Consider the following 19,745-nt stretch of genomic DNA (forward strand, 5'->3'; position numbering starts at 1 on the left):
TATCACAGCCATTGCTCTGCAGCTTTATTAATATAAAAAAATAACATGTGAACTGCATAACAATAATATACAGTATTTGTGAATATCTTAATACATCAATATGCATGTTTTATAGATATTTGTAACGCACAGATGCACGACTTCTTACATTTAAAAGGAATTACGCCTTTATAAAGCTAATCATTCTCATTTTGATGAATGACTTAAAAGTACATATAGTAATTTACAATTTATATTTATAATCTTAATATTCTAATTTATTGAACAACATATTTTGTATATATTTAATATTTGATATAAATATTAAACACTGTTTTAATACATGTATCAGATATTACAGCCTTAGCTTCTGCAGCCTTTATAGATTAACTTCAAAATGATAAAACTGTACACGAATGTTGAACAGTGTATTTTTTAATATTTAAAAAAAATGTATGTATATTTTTTTTAATTCCTAGTGTAATATTTCAGTACATATTTTAGATCAGCTAACATAACGTATACGTTTAAGTCAGGAACCCTTCTGATGAATTCATTTAGTAAATTCAGTACAACTATTTGATCATTTGTTGCATGCCTGTAAAGAGAAATAATTATGACACGACAAATGTAAATATAAAAGGAAGTACTTCTACTGTGGCTCACATATTCAACAGAGGCCTAACAGTGGGGGAGGCCTGCCTGCAGGCCCTGGTAAACAGCTAAGCAGAAGATTGGCAATAACTCTCCATGATATATGACAAAAATATGTCAAATGAACTTCTTTCATGCTAAAGCTGGCGTCCTCCTCCTCGCCGTCTGTCAGGACGAGAACACAGTGGAGGCTTGTGGCTCCTCGCATGCACACAGATCAAATGACAGCGTCCATATGGCCAGTGAGGACTTCCACAGGACAACAGAGAAAAACATACAACCTGCTTGATGATGAGGATGATATTGATGATGATGATGATGATGATGATAATGATGACGGCGATGAGGAGGAGGATGATCTCCTGTGGAACTGTCAGTGAAGATGCAAAAACGCTGCATTTATACATCAGCACCTACCTCCTTTCTGCATTCACCTGCTGTCCCGAATAATTAGATACCTGCACAAGTGGGGGTGGGGGGGTCTTGTAATATTAAAAAGGTGCTGGTTTACCAAAATGAGTGATGAGCGACACCTGAGCCTCAGATCACCTGTTGGATCATACATATTTAAAATAAGTGAGGATCGGATGATGCCAGACATAAAATAATTAGGACCTTATCAAATGTAATCAGGAATGGACACTTCATTAGGCACACTTAATTCAATACAAGAAATCTACATATTTTTATTGATTACGTTTAAAATATTATCAATGCTAAATATCATGTTTGAGTATAGGTGTGCAAACTGTATATATATATATATATATGTGTGTATGTATGTATATATATATATACTGCATACAGTATATACACTGTGTGTGTGTGTGTGTGTGTGTTAAGAAAAAGCCTAAAATAATTGCAAAACTATTTTAAAAATAACCTATTATATATCCATTAAACAATAAACAATAATAATACTACAGTTGATTAAAAATGTCAATCTGGAAAATAAAATAAAAACTAACATAACATATTATAATGATAAAAATCCAACTAAATATATAACGTGTTTATAATAATTGATTATATTTTATTATCAAACAATTAAATAATAGTAATAATAACGATTCATTTAATTACAGAAGGATCAGTTTAAAAAATGCAGTGAAAAAAAATTGGGAAAAAGTTTAGTGTATTAAAAAGTAGCACTGAAATAATTTTTTTAAAAACATCCAGTGAATATTACTATGTATTAAGATTTGTGTATTAATTCTGTGTTGAAGAAAAACATTAAACAATGCATTACAATATCAATTCATACAATTGACAAATGGACGGTAATAAATACAGAACTTAAATGCAATGATAGTATTAAAAAGTATTTTAAAATAGATTGTAAAATAAAACTAATTATACTACAATTATTTAAAAAATCGTTCTAAAAGGAGAGCACTGTGGAGGCAGAAAAAAATAGAGCAAAAATCTAACAATGATAATAATACAGAAAAATACATTTAAAAATAAAGGTTTCAGCATCATAAAATTTGAAATTAGGAAGATTATTGAAACTCTAAAAACAAAAATGACATTTCAATATCATATCAGACTACTATACTACAGTTCTACTACTACTTTTGTTATTTTCATAGAAATATATATTAAACTGCTTTGCATGTGATGACTTCAGATTGGTTTTAACCTGTTAACTTAAAAAAAAAAAAAAAGTAAAAATATATCAGTAGAAAAAACGGTATTAGCATTTTCCTTTTACTGCATGCTTATCAATATGTGTAATTTTAGAGTAGAAATTGATCATAATACCATGTGACCAAAGAGGACATAAATCAAATCAAAAAACATTTCAGAATCTTTCTGAACAATATTTCAATGTGTTTTACACGCACAATGCTCCCGAGTCCTTGAGTGAGTCATCCAAAGACCAAAGTCTCGACCTCCACGACCTGAACCCGAGCTGATTAAGTTTACAAAGCCTGCAACCAACTTGATACTCTTTTATGAAGATGCATTAAAAATGTACATCATTGCGACAGAGCGATTGATTGCATGGCGGCTCGCACCATAAAAGGAAGCAACGGCAGCATGGGTCACATGACCAGCTGTAGGCTCCAAGAGGACCAGTCCGGGTGTGGCATGACGTCATGGAGGGCCTGCACTGCGGATAAAAATGGAGGCTTTAAATATTTCATTGAGTGTCTCGGGTTGCTGGACCTCTGGAGGTCAGTGCTGCCTTGTCAGCATCCTCATCCTCAGCCTCATTCAGACCAACAAGGCTTTGTCCTACATGTTGAATTAAAAAAAAGGGAATCTAATGTATAAAAAAAAAAAGAGAGGAGGAATCAATTATAAGTGGCGTTCCTCAGGGCTCTATTGTAGATACCTTGCATTTTATATTAGGTACACCTCGTAATATAAACTACTGCATTGCAATAAAACTTTGAATAATTCACAGTAAAAATAAGGTTGTGATGAAGTTCTACAAATCTTGTGATGAAGTTCTACAAATCTCTCTAACAATAGCAAACCGCAGAAAGGAACCCGACAGTATCAATTAAATGTAAATAACACAACGTACTGACCTGCTAGTCCTTGCATTCTCTTTGTATTTTTAACGTCAGTAATTTAGGGCAACAGAAGCAGATTTGGACAACAAAAAAAAAACATACAAACATCAGCAGTAACGTCACGTGCCGGAAGCAACAGCAGATTAATGCGTGACAGAATACATTTTTTTTCATTTTAGAAGGGAACGGATTAAAATACCTTATGTCACATTTCAATCATTGGTGCCATCGTGCCTGTTGCAAGGCCTCAAGGCGCCACCCTCTGGCTTAAGGCCAGAACTACAGCTACAAAAGGGGGTGGCATGTAGGTCTATGGTTAGTTAATCAGAGGGCAAATACTAATTATCCATCCATCCATCCATTTCCTACCGCTTGTACCTAATTAAACAAAACAATAGTAATAGCAGCACTAATATAATTATGTAGTATTAAGTATAATTAATTCAAATTTCAAACCTAATATGGTCATAAAGGCATAATTAAAGTAAATGGAGAAACACTGACATCCTGCGGCCAAACATGGAAGTTCAAGGCAGCTTTGTAAAAACGGAACACTTTTTTTTCATTGGGTGCTTTAACTGTGCACAAAACCATAAAGAGGCTTTAATAACGAGACAGGAGCCAGTTTATACACATTAAATGTTTTATTAAAAAAAGAGAAGTTATAACAGTATTTTTTTTTTTTTACACCACTATTTATGAGGTTATAAGCCTATTCCATGGAGAGCATTTGTCCTTTTTTGTTTGACAAAGCATGCCCACTTTACAATGCAAAGAAAAAAAATACAGAACAGTGGTGAGTATGAATAAAACCAAGGGTGCATGTCTTTTGTCAGAAAATATCTAAAAATGAAAAAGAACATGCTGCGGTGTGGGATAATTGGGCACAATAACGGGGAGGAAAAAACCTTGGACGGTCCCTGAATGCATCATCCTTCACTTTTGAACCAAGGGCAGTTAAGAGGTTTTGTTAAATAAAAGCATTTAAGTTGCTCTTTAGTTTGAAGGATTATATGTGAAGGTAAGAGTTTAAATTAGCTTTCCACAGCAAACGGAGTACACCATCACTTGATTACCCAGCAGGTGCACAAAGCTTCGTTTAAAAACAAAACCTACACGCGTGAACATAAAGAGAGCCGTTTGCGGACACAAATCAGTATTTGTTTAGCCTTTTGAAGAACTTTCCATGTGGGATTACAGGAGTCCAGTACAATACTGCACTGTGGTAAAAAAAAAAGAAAAAAAAAAAGCAAGAATTCCAATCTGGATTACTTTTTGTTTTTAAAACAAAAAACTCCTTTCTAATTGATGAAACAGTGGCGGCTGCAAAGGTAAGATTTCTTGTGTGTCCTTGCGAACATAAGCGAACACTGGAGATGCAGGACCCCTTTGTAGGAAGTGAAAGTAGGCTAAGAAACACCTGTACAAACGTAGCATCTTTTACATTTCATCACACCACAGACGCTAACTAACTACGTAGCCGTGAGCGCTAGTATCTATTTGTCGGATGTGCGCTAGCTTTGCTTCCCAAAGTCTTTGAAGATTGTCCGGGGGTCACATGACAGGAAGTGGAGTTAAGAAATGTGCTCTTGTCCTCCGTCGTCGAGGAGAAAAGTAAAAGTCCACAAACCAACTACTGCATCCTCAGGTCCTTTAGTATACCTGGACTGACATGTTTGTATCGGAGGGAGCGAAGACACTGAACACTGAATCCCAAGCCAAGGAAGCCATGTTGTTCGTTCAGGTGCGTCACGCTTTGTTGAAAGAAAAAAAGGGGTGGAAAGAAGGTTTGTGTTGTCCTGCTTGGTACCCTGTGTGTGATTGTGCGTCTCAAATACTGTCTTAGCCTCGTCCCGAGGCGATTGACGCACACAGGGAGCGTGAAGAAAATACAGGGGTGACGGGAGGGGGCGCTACAGGCTAGATCATTCATAAAAATCCTTGTTTAGTATTAATAATAATAATAATAAAAATCAAAAGTGTTTAAATATGAATATTATAAGTCTGCTTTGTCATGGTTAGGAAATCAAATATAGTCTCTGTGGGGAGTAAGGGAGGAGGAGGTGGGGCTTATCAAGAGGCGGGACGGGGGGGGATTGGGGGTCCACTACAACTCCATGTCCTGGGCCTCGTCCTCGGAGAAGTCGGACATGGAGCTTTCGGACGAGGAATCGCCGGCACCCTCCTCCTGCTCCTTGAGCGCCTCCTCTGTTGCATATTTCTGGATGTACTCTGCAGGGACACAATATGTTTCATGGAGGGCAGCAACAACGGCCAACCCTTTGGTCCACCTGGATCATACCTTTGATTTTCTGCTTGTACTCCTCTGGCCTGTGCAGGTACATGGCGGCGGCGTCGCCGTTCAGAGGGTCGATGGGGTTGGGGTAGGCCAGCAGCTGCGGCAGGAACGACTCAAAGATATTGGTCAGGTCTAGAAAAAAAAAATAATAATAATAACTCACACCACAAAGTAGGCTTCGCTACACACCTTCCACACACATCTACAGTGGGGCAAAAAAGTATTGAGTCAGCCACCGGATGTGCAAGTTCTCTCACTTAAAATGATGACAGAGGTCTGTAATTTTCATCATAGGTACACTTCAACTGTGAGAGACGGAATGTGAAAAAAAAAATCCAGGAATTCACCATGTAGGAATTTTAAAGAATTTATTTGCAAATTATGGTGGAAAATAAGTATTGGGTCAACCATTTAAAGCTCTCACTGATGGAAAGAGGTTTTGGCTCAAAATCTCACGATACATGGCCCCATTCATTCTTTCGTTAACACGGATCAGTCGTCCTGTCCCCTTAGCAGAAAAGCAGCCCCAAAGCATGATGTTTCCACCCCCATGCTTCACAGTAGGTGTGGTGTTCTTGGGATGCAACTCAGTATTCTTCTTCCTCCAAACACGAGTTGAGTTTATACCAAAATGGATACATGGATGATACAGCAGAGGATTGGGAGAATGTCATGTGGTCAGATGAAACCAAAATAGAACTTTTTGGTATAAACTCAACTCGTCGTGTTTGGAGGAAGAAGAATACTGAGTTCCATTCCAAGAACACCACACCTACTGTGAAGCATGGGGGTGGAAACATCATGCTTTGGGGCTGTTTTTCTGCTAAGGGGACAGGACGATTAATCCGTGTTAAGGAAAGAATGAATGGGGCCAGGTATTGTGAGATTTTGAGCCAAAACCTCCTTCCATCAGTGAGAGCTTTGAATGGTTGACCAAATACTTATTTTCCACCGTAATTTACAAATAAGTTCTTCAAAATTCCTACAATGTGAATTCCTGGATGTTTTTTGCCACATTCTGTCTCTCACAGTTGAAGTGTACCTATGATGAAAATTACAGACCTCTGTCATCATTTTAAGTGGGAGAACTTGCACAATCGGTGGCTGACTAAATACTTTTTTGCCCAACTATATCATTCAATCAGCTACAGATGTGGGAGCTGTAACAACTGGGAGCATTGGTGTCGTTAGGGAAAATCCTCCTTTCTTATGGACATAGTGAAGTGAATTATATGTATATAGCGCTTTTCTCTAGTGACAAAGCGCTTTACATAGTGAAACCCAATATCTAAGTTACATTTAAACCAGTGTGGGTGGCACTGGGAGCAGGTGAGTAAAATGTCTCGCCAAAGACACAACGGCAGTGACTGGGATGGCGTAAGCGGGCATCGAACCTGGAACCCTCAAGATGCTGGCACGGCCACTCTACCAGCTGAGCTATACCGCCCCACAAGACCACCTCTGACCTACCCAGTGGTTAGAGTGTACGCCCTGAGATCAGTAGGTTGTGAGTTCAAATCCCGGCCGAATTTTACCAAACACTATAAAAATTGGAGCCATTACCTCCCTGCTTGGCACTCAGCATCAAGGGTTGGCACCGCTGCTGCCCACTGCACCACTGACCTCCCAGGGGGTAATCAAGGGGATGGGTCAAAAGCAAAGAACACATTTCACCCCACCTTGGGTGTGTGTGACAATCATTGGTACTTTAACTTTGACCCGCACGTCTGTGCCCTCCTGTCCATCTCTTAATGTGACATACTTGTATGTAATGTATGACAACTATTACGTTGGACAAGTGCTCCATATGTCGACGCCCAGCGCTTCAGAAGACAGCTTTCGGGAAGGATGTAGGTTTCGCTACATGTCTTAAAATAAAGCCATCGTTTTAGCCTGCTCCAGACTTGTGATATAGGACGTCTATTAGGTTTACACAAGTACAGATTATTGATTTTTTTTTTTTTTAAAGTGGATGAATGAGCAAAAGTGCTCTTTAGAGACACACACTTGGTGTGGACAAACAGTTCATTAGCATTTTCACTGGTCTAAAATTCCAGCATCCAGGCTAGATTGTGAACAGCATACTTTCAATACACATTTTTTGGACACACTTTTTAACATTGTTGATAAAAATAATAAGGGACCTTAAAAAAAAGTCTGGAAATAAAAGGGGTGTCTCTCTTGGAGCGGACTACACCCAATCAACCCCAACAAAGGCCTCTGACCTTTTTAAGCGAGGGCATTGCCTCATTAGCAATCACCTCTGCCCTCTGTAAGAAGATTACCCACGCGCACAAACACACACACACGTATGTATACTCACCATAAAGAGCTGTCCACGTCTGGTTGATGACATCTAAACAAACAGTTCCTGACCTGGAGCACAGTAGCAAAGTGTTAATACATGTGCTTATTGCTGTAGTTTGCCAAGATGAGAAGAATCAACATTAATGTCTTTCTTCCTTATTTTGACAGGGGAGTCGTAATGAAGACATCCTCACAGATGCCTCTAGTCTAGGCTCTAAATAATGGGCGGGAAACAACAAAGTGCTTGATCGACTTTTGTCAATTGGGTAAAAAACGTGCGTATTTGTGTCCAAGTGCATTATTTTACATGTCAGAAGTACCGTCACACTTTCAATAATGGTTCACTAGATCCTAATGATATCATTTTTGTCATTGTATTGAGAGCTACAACTCCTATGTCAGGTGGCCCACATGATGACTAAATAACTGTTTACGGTTTGCTGTAACGCTTACAGCTTCTTAAACTTCACTTAGCACTTATTTTGCATGTTGCTTAGCGATAAGCATGCCTTCTTATCGGATCCTGCTTAACATGTTTATTATATTCTATGAATAATTTAAGGGAGCGCTCCACACTGTGTATAACATACAAAGTTAACTGCTAGCTGCCTGTGTAAGCTGAGGGACAAAAAAAAAAATATCAACAAGAGATTGGCGTTTGTGATAGGCATTGCAATACATTAACAGATATTTGTGGATCATGTATTTTTTCTTGGAATTCATACGATACGACAGGACCCCAAATTACCTTTTTAGCACAGTAAATTTTGGATTGATTGTTTGGGAACATATTTTGCTTCATTTATTATTGAAATATTTACCACCTTATGTTATATATTTTTATATTAGCTTTTTTAGTTCATTTTATTGTCTTTTAATACACTAAAATGTTTTATTTTACTCTTTCAATGTCCGTCTATTTATATTTCTGTTTGATTTTCTCTTCTGTTGTTACCCAATAGCATTATTTTTGTGTTACTGAGATTCAAATATAGTCCGTATTTGTGAAACCATCTCAATCAATCAATCGATCAAAGTTAACTTATATCGCCCTGAAGCCCAAACATCTCAAAGGGCTGCTCTCTTTATTTTGTTCATTTCTTCCATTATCATTTATATTAGCATGTGTGTGTTTTCCCCCGAACAAAATGCAGTCACGTTGTCTGCAAATAATACTAACTTTTGGTCTTTTGTAACTTTACAAATGTTTATATAAAAATTTTACAATTTTGTTCACAAGATATATTTAGCTCTGTAGACGTTTGTTCTTTTAGCTTCATGTATTGCTTCCTATGGTTAAGTAGCTTTTTACCTAATTCAAGACCAACCCTCTGATGCCATACCACTCTATTTTGTTGATTAAGATATGATTAATTGTGTCAAATACTTAAGTTAGATGATGAAATGTTAGCTCTGTATACGTAATGATTTTTAGTGAGTGTTCCGCTTTTAATAATGAATGTGTCCAATCTGCTGTTGAATAATTTTTGAAAAATTTCTGAAAACTGTGGAAGTAAAAATACAGGTCTGTAATTTGCAAACATTTGTCTGCATTCTTATAAATACAACTTTTGTTATTTACATTTTGTTTTGGGATGTGCCTGTTTGAAAAGAGATTGCAGATATTCATTAAAGATTCTGAAATGTGTTCAATAACTGTTTTTTATCGCTTTTGTATATATTTTGTTTCATTCAGTTGAGGTTTTGCCTTTTCATTTCTTGACAATTTTGATTATTTCCTTTTTGTCACATTTTTGAAGAACATCGAGTTTTCTATCTGCAATGTCATTCAAATCCTCCACTGACCCGGTTTTCTGGAATTATTTGCTCTAAATTGGTTCCAATATTGACAAAAATAGTTTACAAAATTTCTTCAAAGTCGCACATACGTTGGTAAACTTTTTGTGTTAGGTGCTACAACTAATTTTAAACTATTAAAATGGTTATTTTATTCTATTTAAAAGTAACACGCATGAAGTGGATAGCAAAAGCAAAGCTAATACAACCCCTGGAAAAAATGATGGATTTAGCAGACTTGGAATATAATATGTTCATTCAGTTTCTTTCATTTTGTGGAAAAAAGCAGCTAGAAGACATGGCACAAAATTATTAGTCATTTTTAATGCCCACTAACAGGTTTCAAGAAACTAATCAAAAAAACAAATTGCGATAGTCAACAAGTTTATTTTTTTAATCAGAAAATGGTGTAATCATTCAATTTTAAGGAAAAGATTATGGATTCATGAAAACCAAACATTACAACACACCGCTATCACTAGTACTGTGTTGCACCATATCTGGACTTTTTAACAGCCAAGAGTGACAAAAAGTACTCTTCATCAATATTGCTCCAACTTTCTGTGATTGCTGTTGTCTGATCAGCTGTTCAAGTTGGAGTCTTATCATTGACCACTTTTCAACTTCCACCACAGATTTTCATTTGATTGCAGACCACGACATTGTCCTTCTGTATCTTTCATAAAATAGAGTTTTTGCTGTATGCAAGATGCATTTTCATCCTGAAAAATCATCATCCCCAAACATCAATTGACGGAATAGGAAGTGTCCAAAAAGCCAATGTAAATGTGTGCATTTATTGGAGATATGACAGCCATCTCCCCCAGAGCCATTCCCTGATATGCAACCCCATATCATCAATGTGTAAATGTGCATGTTTTCTTTTGGCAGTCGTCTTTATAAATCTCACTGGAACGCCACCTAACAAATGTTCCAGGATCATTACCTTACCCGACGCTAATTGGCAATTCATCACTGAAAGTAGTTTTCATCCAGTCATCCATATCACATGATTGCTTCTCTTTAGCTCATTGGAATAAAGTGATTTTCTGTTTAGGTGTTAATGACAGCTTTCGTTAAGCTTTTCTGTATTTAAATCCCATTTCCTTTGGCCATTTTTTTTACAATTTGGTCACAGACAGTGCTTCAAGTTTCCACCTGTTTGTTCTTCATTTGTTTAGCTGTGCATTTTTTGTTTTGAAGACATATTGCTTGAAGTTTTCAGTCTTGATGATTTAATGTTTTCCTTGGACTCCTACTGATGGCCTTTTACAAGCTTTTACACACAGTTGACTGTAAGCAAACAACATTCTCAGGTCATTCAAACGATTGCAACTGGACTGTTTGGTCTTTCTTAAAAAACGTTTTGCCTTTCATCCAAGTAGGTTTCATTAGTTCATACGCCGAACCGTCTTCTAAGACAAACCAAACTGTCCAAATGCCCTGAGAATACAATGACCTGGATGAATGAGAACATTCATAGATAACAACTAACATCTTTTGCAACATTGCATGATGATTGACCTTCTTAAATAAGTTTGATAACCTTTTGTTTCAACTGATATTGTTCATGTTGAAACCATGATTCATGTCAATCCACCTGGTGCAAAAGCTCTCCAAGGTGTGAGGACTTTTTTAAATGCAGACTAATGAACACATTTAATCTGACGCAGCTGTTAGCTTTGGCAATGAACGATTACAGAGTGATTGCATCATTTCTTTTACCTCAGAATTAAGTGATTGTGTAATTTCCCTCTGCTTCATCTAAAAAATTAATTGTTCCTGACTACCACCATTTATTTTCTTTATTTCTTTTAGCATTTCTTGAAGACAGTGCGTTTTAAATTTGAAATGACAATAGCCTTGTGTCATGTCTGTGATCTGCTTTTCTCTACAAAATGAAACAACTGAATGAACATCCCCCAAGTTTGCTGATTGCATTTTTTTTTCTCAGGGAAATTGCAAATTGCAATTTCAGTAGGTTAGAAATTTTGCTGCATGCTTTGAATGGGGGAAAAAGACAAACACCATCTTGTGGAAAAATAAAAAAAACTTGGAAGAGCAAAACAGCAAATTGAATTGTTTACATGAATGCTAGTTAATAGCATGATAGAAGTGGGCTCAAAATGACATTTTCACTTGGACATTTTTAAAGAAACCATTCTGGATAATGATGAACTGAATGGTAGAAAATGTCCCCCAACAGTGTAAACTTACGCTTCATCAATGTTGGGATGGAAAATCTTGTTCATGAATCCTGAAAAAGCAGAGAGCAGCATTAAAATATATTTTTACATGCTGTGTGTTTGAGAGAGAGAGAGAGACAGAGAGAGAGAGAAAAAGTGTACCTATTGACGGTGATTTGAAAGGATATTTATCAGGGAGATCCACTCGCACCTTCCACACGCCACCCTCGTACGGCGCTGAATGGAAGACACAAATTGTAAGAGGACATCACAGTACTTCCTGTATGGGCTTTGCTTGCACACTAAATAGTAGTCACTTTTTTTGTGGTTTGAAGGGTGGCAAATGATTTCCTGTTTTTTCTCAAGCAAACTCAAGTATTAAAGCCAGGTGTACTTTCTTTATACTGTACACAATAAATAGTTAAATTTGAACTCAAATTAAGCTCCAATTAAGCTTTGAGTGTGTTGATTCATGTTACAGGGCTTTTTCTAACAAACTATGTAAAAATTATGCACTTTATGAGGCCATTTTACTGAATTAGTGCCATTTGTGTCTTTAGGAAATACAATGTAATATACAATTAACTGTTAAACATGTTTGTATTCAACAATTAGTATAATTGCACAGTTATATGAATTTGAACATTGGAAAAATAGGATTTGTGGCGTTGCTCTGCTTCCTAAAATTAAACGGTCATCATTTAAATCATTCAGAAATGTTATATTTTGTCCATGTTTGTGTTATTCCTTACACCAAATATACTTTAATTTTCTTTAAAAACAAAAACAATTTATTTTACAAATTCACACTTAAGCATTTTTACTCTGAACAACTTCGAATCTCTGGAGGCCACGGCAGGGCTAAAAATATTTTCATTAATGAATTTGTAGGTTTATTCAATATCTGAAAGGTTTGGTACTTAGTTTTTTTTTATGTTATGTTTCAAAATACATGTTTTTGGTTGAATATTTGTAATATGCATAGTTTCAACATGCTATTAGCATGACATGTGGTTATAGTTTATGTAGTAGCCAGATCTCACTCCGGTTCCTCAAAAGGGTCATCTTCGCCATAGCGAGATTGTACAGAGAAAATGTTGCCTGAGATGGGCCAATTTCCATTTTGAGTAGTTTAACATGTGTATTATCATATTTACAGTTACAATTTTATGATTTTTGAGTATTTTTTGGTTCATAGATAATGTCAACTTCTACTTACTTCCCTGTGGTCCAAAAAACTTCACTACAAATTCGTTGAGTCCGCTGAGAATGGTGACTTCATGTTTGCTCTCAATGCTGAACATGTGGTCAAGAACAACACAAAAACACAACTTGCACAGATTACAATTTCTTATTTTGTGTGTATGATCAAGAGTGGTGGTGCTTTGGATTTTTTTTCCATTTTAGGTGATGTGTGCTGACTGAGCTGCACACAGTAGCAGCTGGCTTGTCAGTCCTCGTCCAGCGTGTATCTCAGTTATAGGCGCTGAACACCCCCCCCCCCAAAAACCCCATCAGTCCTCGTCCAGCGTGTATCTCAGTTATAGGCGCTGAACACCCCCCCCAAACCCCATCCCGAAGGGTTAAAGCAAACTGAGCAGGGGGGTTATTTTAAGCTCTGGCAAAAGCAAAGAGAGGTGTCCCTGTCTGGACTTTCTAAGGACTGATTGCAGGAGGTAGTTTACAAGGAGCAAACAGTTATTATGCTTCGCTAATAGCATCTTCCCAGTAAGATTGTGCAGTTTGATGTGTACTTCTAAACGTGTTTCTTGCTTGTTCAGGTACATAGCAAACCTGGTCAAAAGAGACTGACATTGCAGTGAAACCAGACTTGCATACTCTGTACACACCCTTCATTTACCTTGGATTAGTATAGATAAGTCATAATCTGTAGCGAGCAGCGAGTGTCATTATCTTTTTATGCACACACACACACACACACACACACACACACACACACACACACACACACACACACACACACACACACACACACACACACACACACACACACACACACACACACACACACACACACACACACACACACACACACACACAAACACAAACACAAACACAAACACACACACACACACACACACACACACACACACACGGTCGAATACGCTACACAGAATCAATATAGGTCGAGTAAATGTCTCAATACAACTTTTCCACTTCCGGTTTGATGCCGATTCTCGAGCATTGACCGATACCGATATTGATCCGATACAATATCGGCAGGAACTATGCATACTTTTAGCATTTTGTAGTGTGGAATGTTAGAAAAGGTTTAATCAAGTGAAATGAATCAAACAGAGAACAATGATAGGTATGACCTCATGACACAGTAAGTGATGCAGACAAGTTTGTTACTGGATACTTTCCAATACACTTCTGCCATAGAGTTTTTGTATGTGTAAGTAATATTCAAATATAAATATTTGAATGTTTTTCATATTGACAAATGGGCTGTTTTAGACTGCAATATTGTACAATGAAGGACACCTATTACGTACGTCTATGCTACTGTGTGCTTAGCAGTTGTGTACAGTAGCTGCCAGCTCTTAGTAACCTATAACCTACCATGTTTACATTTTACATAAAATACACAATACTTATTTTTTTACTGGTATTATCGTACTAATAACAACAGCGGATTGGGAACTCTCCTTATGATATATATGGTACGGTCTAGATATGCAATGATATTACAGTTTCATATCACGGTTACTGTGACCAAAATGATAACGGTTATTATAATTAATAACCGTTGCACTCTAGTGACAATGTTACAATGTTCAAAAAGTATTTATACTACAGATCGACCGATTATCAGCGCCAATATTTGTTTTTTATAATTTATTTATTAAATCAACATAAAAAAACACACAAAATACACTTTCAATTAGTGCATCAACCCCAAAAAAACCCTCCTTCCCCCATTCACACTCATCCCCATCCGCTCACACAAAAGGGGTTGTTTATTTCTGCTACCAAAATTCTGGTTCCCACAACATAGACAATACAGTCTGCAAGAGACACAGTCCCAGAAGCACACATGATTGTGTGTGCCGCTGGTCCACTAACATTTTCATTAATTACTATTTTTTTGTAATTGTTTTTATATTGTTTTACTTTCTTTTTTATCCAAGAAAATGTTTTTTATTTACCTTATCTTATTTTTTTACAAACATCTGCGATGACGCGGCGACTTGTCCAAGGTGTACACAGGCACCAGCGGCCCCCGCGACCCACAGGGGAATAAGCGGTAGAAATGGATGGATTTTTTTACATATATAAAGAAGGACCTTATCTTCACCAGACCAGGTTATTAATGTAAATAGATTTGTTTCAGGGGTTTTTAAAACCAGGTCCAGTCCAGATAATGTCCAAGTCGGGCTCAGCAACACACACCTTCATCCATGTACAACGAAAAATTAGGGAAACAACAGATTGCATATAATTTATAAACAAAATTACATTTTCATAATAAGCATTTGTGTATAGTCCATATTATGTCCAGGTCTGACTCAGTAACACAAACCTTCATTTTTGTACACTAAAAATAGAGAACACAACAACAGATAGCATATATGCTGCTGCTGTTGCATATCTATAAACATAATTACATTTTTAAAATAAGCCTTTGAGAAACTTCCCATTTGTTTTATGTCTTTTGGCATCATTATCGTTTTAAATCATATATCTTTCTAAAGTGAAAAAATACTGAATAAATGTTTTAAAGAAAGTAATACTAAGTGAATATCTGTTTTTGGCCTTAAAAATAAACATTTTACCGAGTACTATAATTAAATTAATTAAATCATGACTGTCAAGGAACTCTCCTAAAATAACAGAAACTACATCAAGCTTCATAAACAAACCATTTTTTCAACTTCCACCCAAAAGGAAGACACAACATGACAATACCAAAACAAAAGCAGGGTGGATTCAGATTCCTGACAACAAAATCGGCAATTATCTGACTCTGTCATATTCCGTTGTTTTAACATTTTCCCTGTGGGTAAGAAGTTATAAATAATTTTAATTTGAAAATAACGATTTTGCACATGGATAGTAGTTTTGTAGATTAGTTTGAATATGGCATCTCACGGCAACGGGCAGTCAAAAAAGTCCTCCCATATTTGCCGTGTATCCGTATCAGCCTTTCTATGGGTATCAGTCTTTCTACAACAGAACTACATCAGCAGACACAATATATACACATATATGTACCAGTATTCAGTATATTGAAAAATAAGACATTTTGAAAAAAATGTATAAATAATATGGTACATAGTTATAAACTCCAAACCATTTGCCCTTCTTGTGAAGAGTTATCTTTTTTTCACACCAGCACTTACGCTTTAAAAAGATGTTTCTTATGCTTCACTGAGTGTTTTAGCCTTAGTCTTTGATGTTTTGTAATGGCTAAGCTTTCATTGTTTTAAATATTGGTTTCTACTGTAGCACTATAAGATTGATTTAAATGAAAAGTGCCTAACGAATAAATCTCTTATGTATTATTTCTAGCGAGCGTGCGGCGTACTACTCTGTTTAGCAGTCCTTAAACACGCTGTAAAAAAACACCTGTTTTGTATTCCTTCCTTCGAGCATAGAACAATCACTCTGTCCTAAGAGTGCAGGGCTTATAGCTTCGATGTGCACAACTGAATACTTGGTTGCTCAAACAGTATTGTGTTTATTTGTGTATTGGGTTATGTTGTTTCCTAATGGGGAAAAAACGTTAATGTCTTTTGTTGTCATATTAGCATATAAGCTAGCGAGTTGGCGCCAGTCAGTCCATGAGTTTGTCAAATTGCAATTATTATTATGTTTCTTTCATAATTTTTATTTTAAAAAGTGTTACTAACCATCGGGAGTTGTTTTTCATTATTCTAATTTAAAAAAGTATTACTAACCATCAGGAGTTTTACTGTGGTTATCATTACTGTTTATAGTTACATCGTAAGTACAGTCACGTCAAATATTTAGGACACCATTGGGTTGCTTGCTGTAAATGATTATTGTGGCACATCCTACGGATGGTGGTCAAAATGTTAAAGCATGCATGTAACACATATATCTTGAATATTTTATAATAATTAAAACTTATGTTCAGTGACTTACGGTTAAATACATGCCAAAATATCGCCACCCTTCAATGGTGGCGATGTTTTTCAACCAATCTTGATCAAATTGTGCTGGTCAGTCCCCCTAAGGTTTGTAAAAAATGCCGTGGTGATTAAGCAGGAGAGCCACACCAAATTACCAACATTTTTCATAGCGCTGTCCCTGCTAGTCACCAACATTTATCTCTTATTCTGACCTTACAAACAGGCTCTGGGGTATAAATATGCAACAAATTGTGGTGCAGACATGTTTTCATTCCAGTCCGTTGCTCTTTAAATATATCTCCAACCTCACCCCAAGTGTGGAAAACCAACATGTCCAATCCTCACCACAGCAACATTGTATTTCAGCTTGTAGGGAAAGCCAATCTAAATCAGCAGCTACTTGCATCATTGCCTTGTCATAACATTGACACAGCACATTTTCAACATAACTGCACACAATTAATACATACTGTACCACTGGCGCCATTGGCCCGTTCAAAAATAAATAAGGTTGCAAGGACATGTGGAAAAGTCACTTCTTAATCAAATCTTTGATTACCAGTTGATATTCTTTCAAAATGGAAGCTGTTAGTAAGCTCCTTCGACAGGGAAAAAAGGCAGCAAATGTGTTAGTGAATAACATAAAGGAACACAGAAGAAGCTAATAAAACTGCAGCCCGCAGGAAGTCAGCAGGAACAACAAAATAGAAAGGCATGGGGTAGAATAAGGTCAGCCAACAAAAGCAGAAGCTGAGGGCATGAAGAGCTCTTAAAGAACGTAAGTAGTGACGAAAAGATGTACCGCTTTGCAATGCGGCCCTGGATATGACTAAATAAACATTGCAACACACACATCAGAAATAAAACACAGACAGAGATTCCCCATTGCAAAGTAAAGCATTATTATAGTAGAACGTGATTATGACTGGTGGCAGCTGTCCATATTTAGGCCTGCATGACACTGCATGTCAGTTCCGATTTTTTTGCCCAAAAGTGACCTATATCGAATTTTTTCATGTCAATATGAACAGTGCAATTCCAATTTTTTTCAAATCCGGCTCATGCCTCTTTTGTATGTGAATATAAATGAGATATGCATCCTATGTTTCGGCAGTCTGAACACCGCTCACTCGTGTTTTTTCGACAAATACGTCATCAAACAGCGATGAGCGTCATACTACTGCGATGAAATTGACGGTTGCAAAAAAGTTGACAAAACAGCTGAAAACAGTCTAAAATTCTAATAAAAAATTTAGGAACTTGGGTCAATGTTCCACCACTCCTGTCTCCGAATGCTTGCCCACACGCTCTTCAGAACAGACGTCAAAGCAAAAAAACTGCGAGAGCCAAAATAATTACCCTCTCCCTTTTTTCATTTTCTACGCGGAACAGTTTGGTTCAAAAAAATATTGACTTTGCTTGCACAAAATACTCGACATTGCCACTAACGCGCCAGGATTCAGACATAATTGAAACCATGATTACTTCTGTAAATACTGCAGCACATGTGACGTAATGACTGTGTCCGGGTCAGATTGCATTCACATCGAACATCATACTTAATGTAAACGACTAACTAAAAAGATCGGATTTGACAAAAAAAATCCAAATTGTACATTCTACCCTGCAGTGTGAACATAGTCTTAGGAGTAAATGACGGCTCATCATTATGAAAACTATTGTATTCGTGGGTGAGCATGCGTGCCATCTGTTTTGACTTCTGTATTTACTTAGTGTCTTAAACATGTCGATTTTCATTATAACTTGTGAGAAGTGTACGACATGCTTTGTCCTCATAAAAAAATCTAAATAAAATAAATGGCCATTCTACTGAGTTGTGAATATACTTTCTGTATGATTCCAATTGTTTTTAATATTTTCTGCATTAAAAAAAGTGGAATTTGCACATCTCCTGATTCAATACAGAGCAGTGCATGTAGGTGTGACATTATCAATGATGCTAATCAGAAAATAAACTTCAAGGGTATTTTATGAGAGCTGGCAGGTGCTTGTGACTACCTTCTTTCTTTGGAGAAGAAAAGTGCAACTAAATAATAATATGGAGGCCTTCTATAACAAAGTGACAATAGTGATGTGCTAGTTACTAGTATGATGTGTGAGTCCAACTGTCTTTATTCCACAACATGTCTGTCTACCTCCTCTCTGCCCGGATATCATTACACCGCAGATATGCGCATGGACTTCTTACAAACAAGAAGGTAAGACCATAAATTGTGAACAAATAACCATACAAATATTTGAAAACAATATTTCATGAAGTGAAATATTTTCCTTTTGTTGTGGTATTCCCTTACAAGCCAAACTGGCTGTGCTGTAGGAATGTAATAGGCCCTACCACAATACAATTGACTTAACGGTATGGGTATAAGCAGTGCTAACCAGGCAAAAGGAGAGCGACGTATGAATGTTTCTACAACAGCAAGCCTTTCCCAGCAACATAAACTAAGCACACTTTTTGTACAGACGATGGAAGACAGTCAATGTCGGCCTTGCAGACGAAAGACAGGAAGTCTCGCAACCTGCCGTTCACCAGCATGCGATAGTTTCCTCTTTCAAGCAAAGAAACATGTATGCTAACATGGCGCTAGGCAATGAAGTCTTAGTTGAAGTCAATTTACTAAAAAAATTGTAAACCCCCCCGAGGAGCATTCAATGTCCTCATATGCAAACACATGCAGTGCAGCTACGGAATGCTACTTTATGTGAGCTAAACAGATTACTTCTTTGCGCCCTGAGCTGCCCCCTCACGGCGCTTTAAAAAACAGGCTTCTGGTGGGTTTGGGTCAGGAACGGCGAGCGCTGCTGCAATGAGAGTTGGATTTTTAATCCGCTTGATACCAAACAAACGAAACTCTCC

At 36.9% G+C, this 19,745-nt stretch overlaps 1 protein-coding gene across 2 annotated transcripts in view; it reads right to left on the bottom strand.

The window, feature by feature from the left end:
* Positions 1-3,783: 3,783 nt before the first annotated feature.
* Positions 3,784-19,745, bottom strand: part of ube2h (ubiquitin-conjugating enzyme E2H (UBC8 homolog, yeast)) — a 29,008-nt gene continuing 13,046 nt past the window's right edge. Inside the window, exons 2-7 of one of the 2 annotated variants that reach the window (XM_061912253.1) lie at positions 12,967-13,043; positions 11,910-11,984; positions 11,779-11,818; positions 7,781-7,833; positions 5,461-5,589; positions 3,784-5,390 (exon numbers count right to left, since the gene is read on the bottom strand). In XM_061912253.1, the coding sequence (XP_061768237.1) occupies positions 5,266-5,390; positions 5,461-5,589; positions 7,781-7,833; positions 11,779-11,818; positions 11,910-11,984; positions 12,967-13,043 (499 nt within the window). In that variant the 3' untranslated portion in view covers positions 3,784-5,265. The remainder of the gene's footprint in view (positions 5,391-5,460; positions 5,590-7,780; positions 7,834-11,778; positions 11,819-11,909; positions 11,985-12,966; positions 13,044-19,745) is intronic. The other variant, XM_061912254.1, reaches the window with a different exon arrangement.

This window comes from Nerophis ophidion, linkage group LG10 (assembly GCF_033978795.1).
Source record: "Nerophis ophidion isolate RoL-2023_Sa linkage group LG10, RoL_Noph_v1.0, whole genome shotgun sequence".
NCBI lineage: Eukaryota > Metazoa > Chordata > Actinopteri > Syngnathiformes > Syngnathidae > Nerophis > Nerophis ophidion.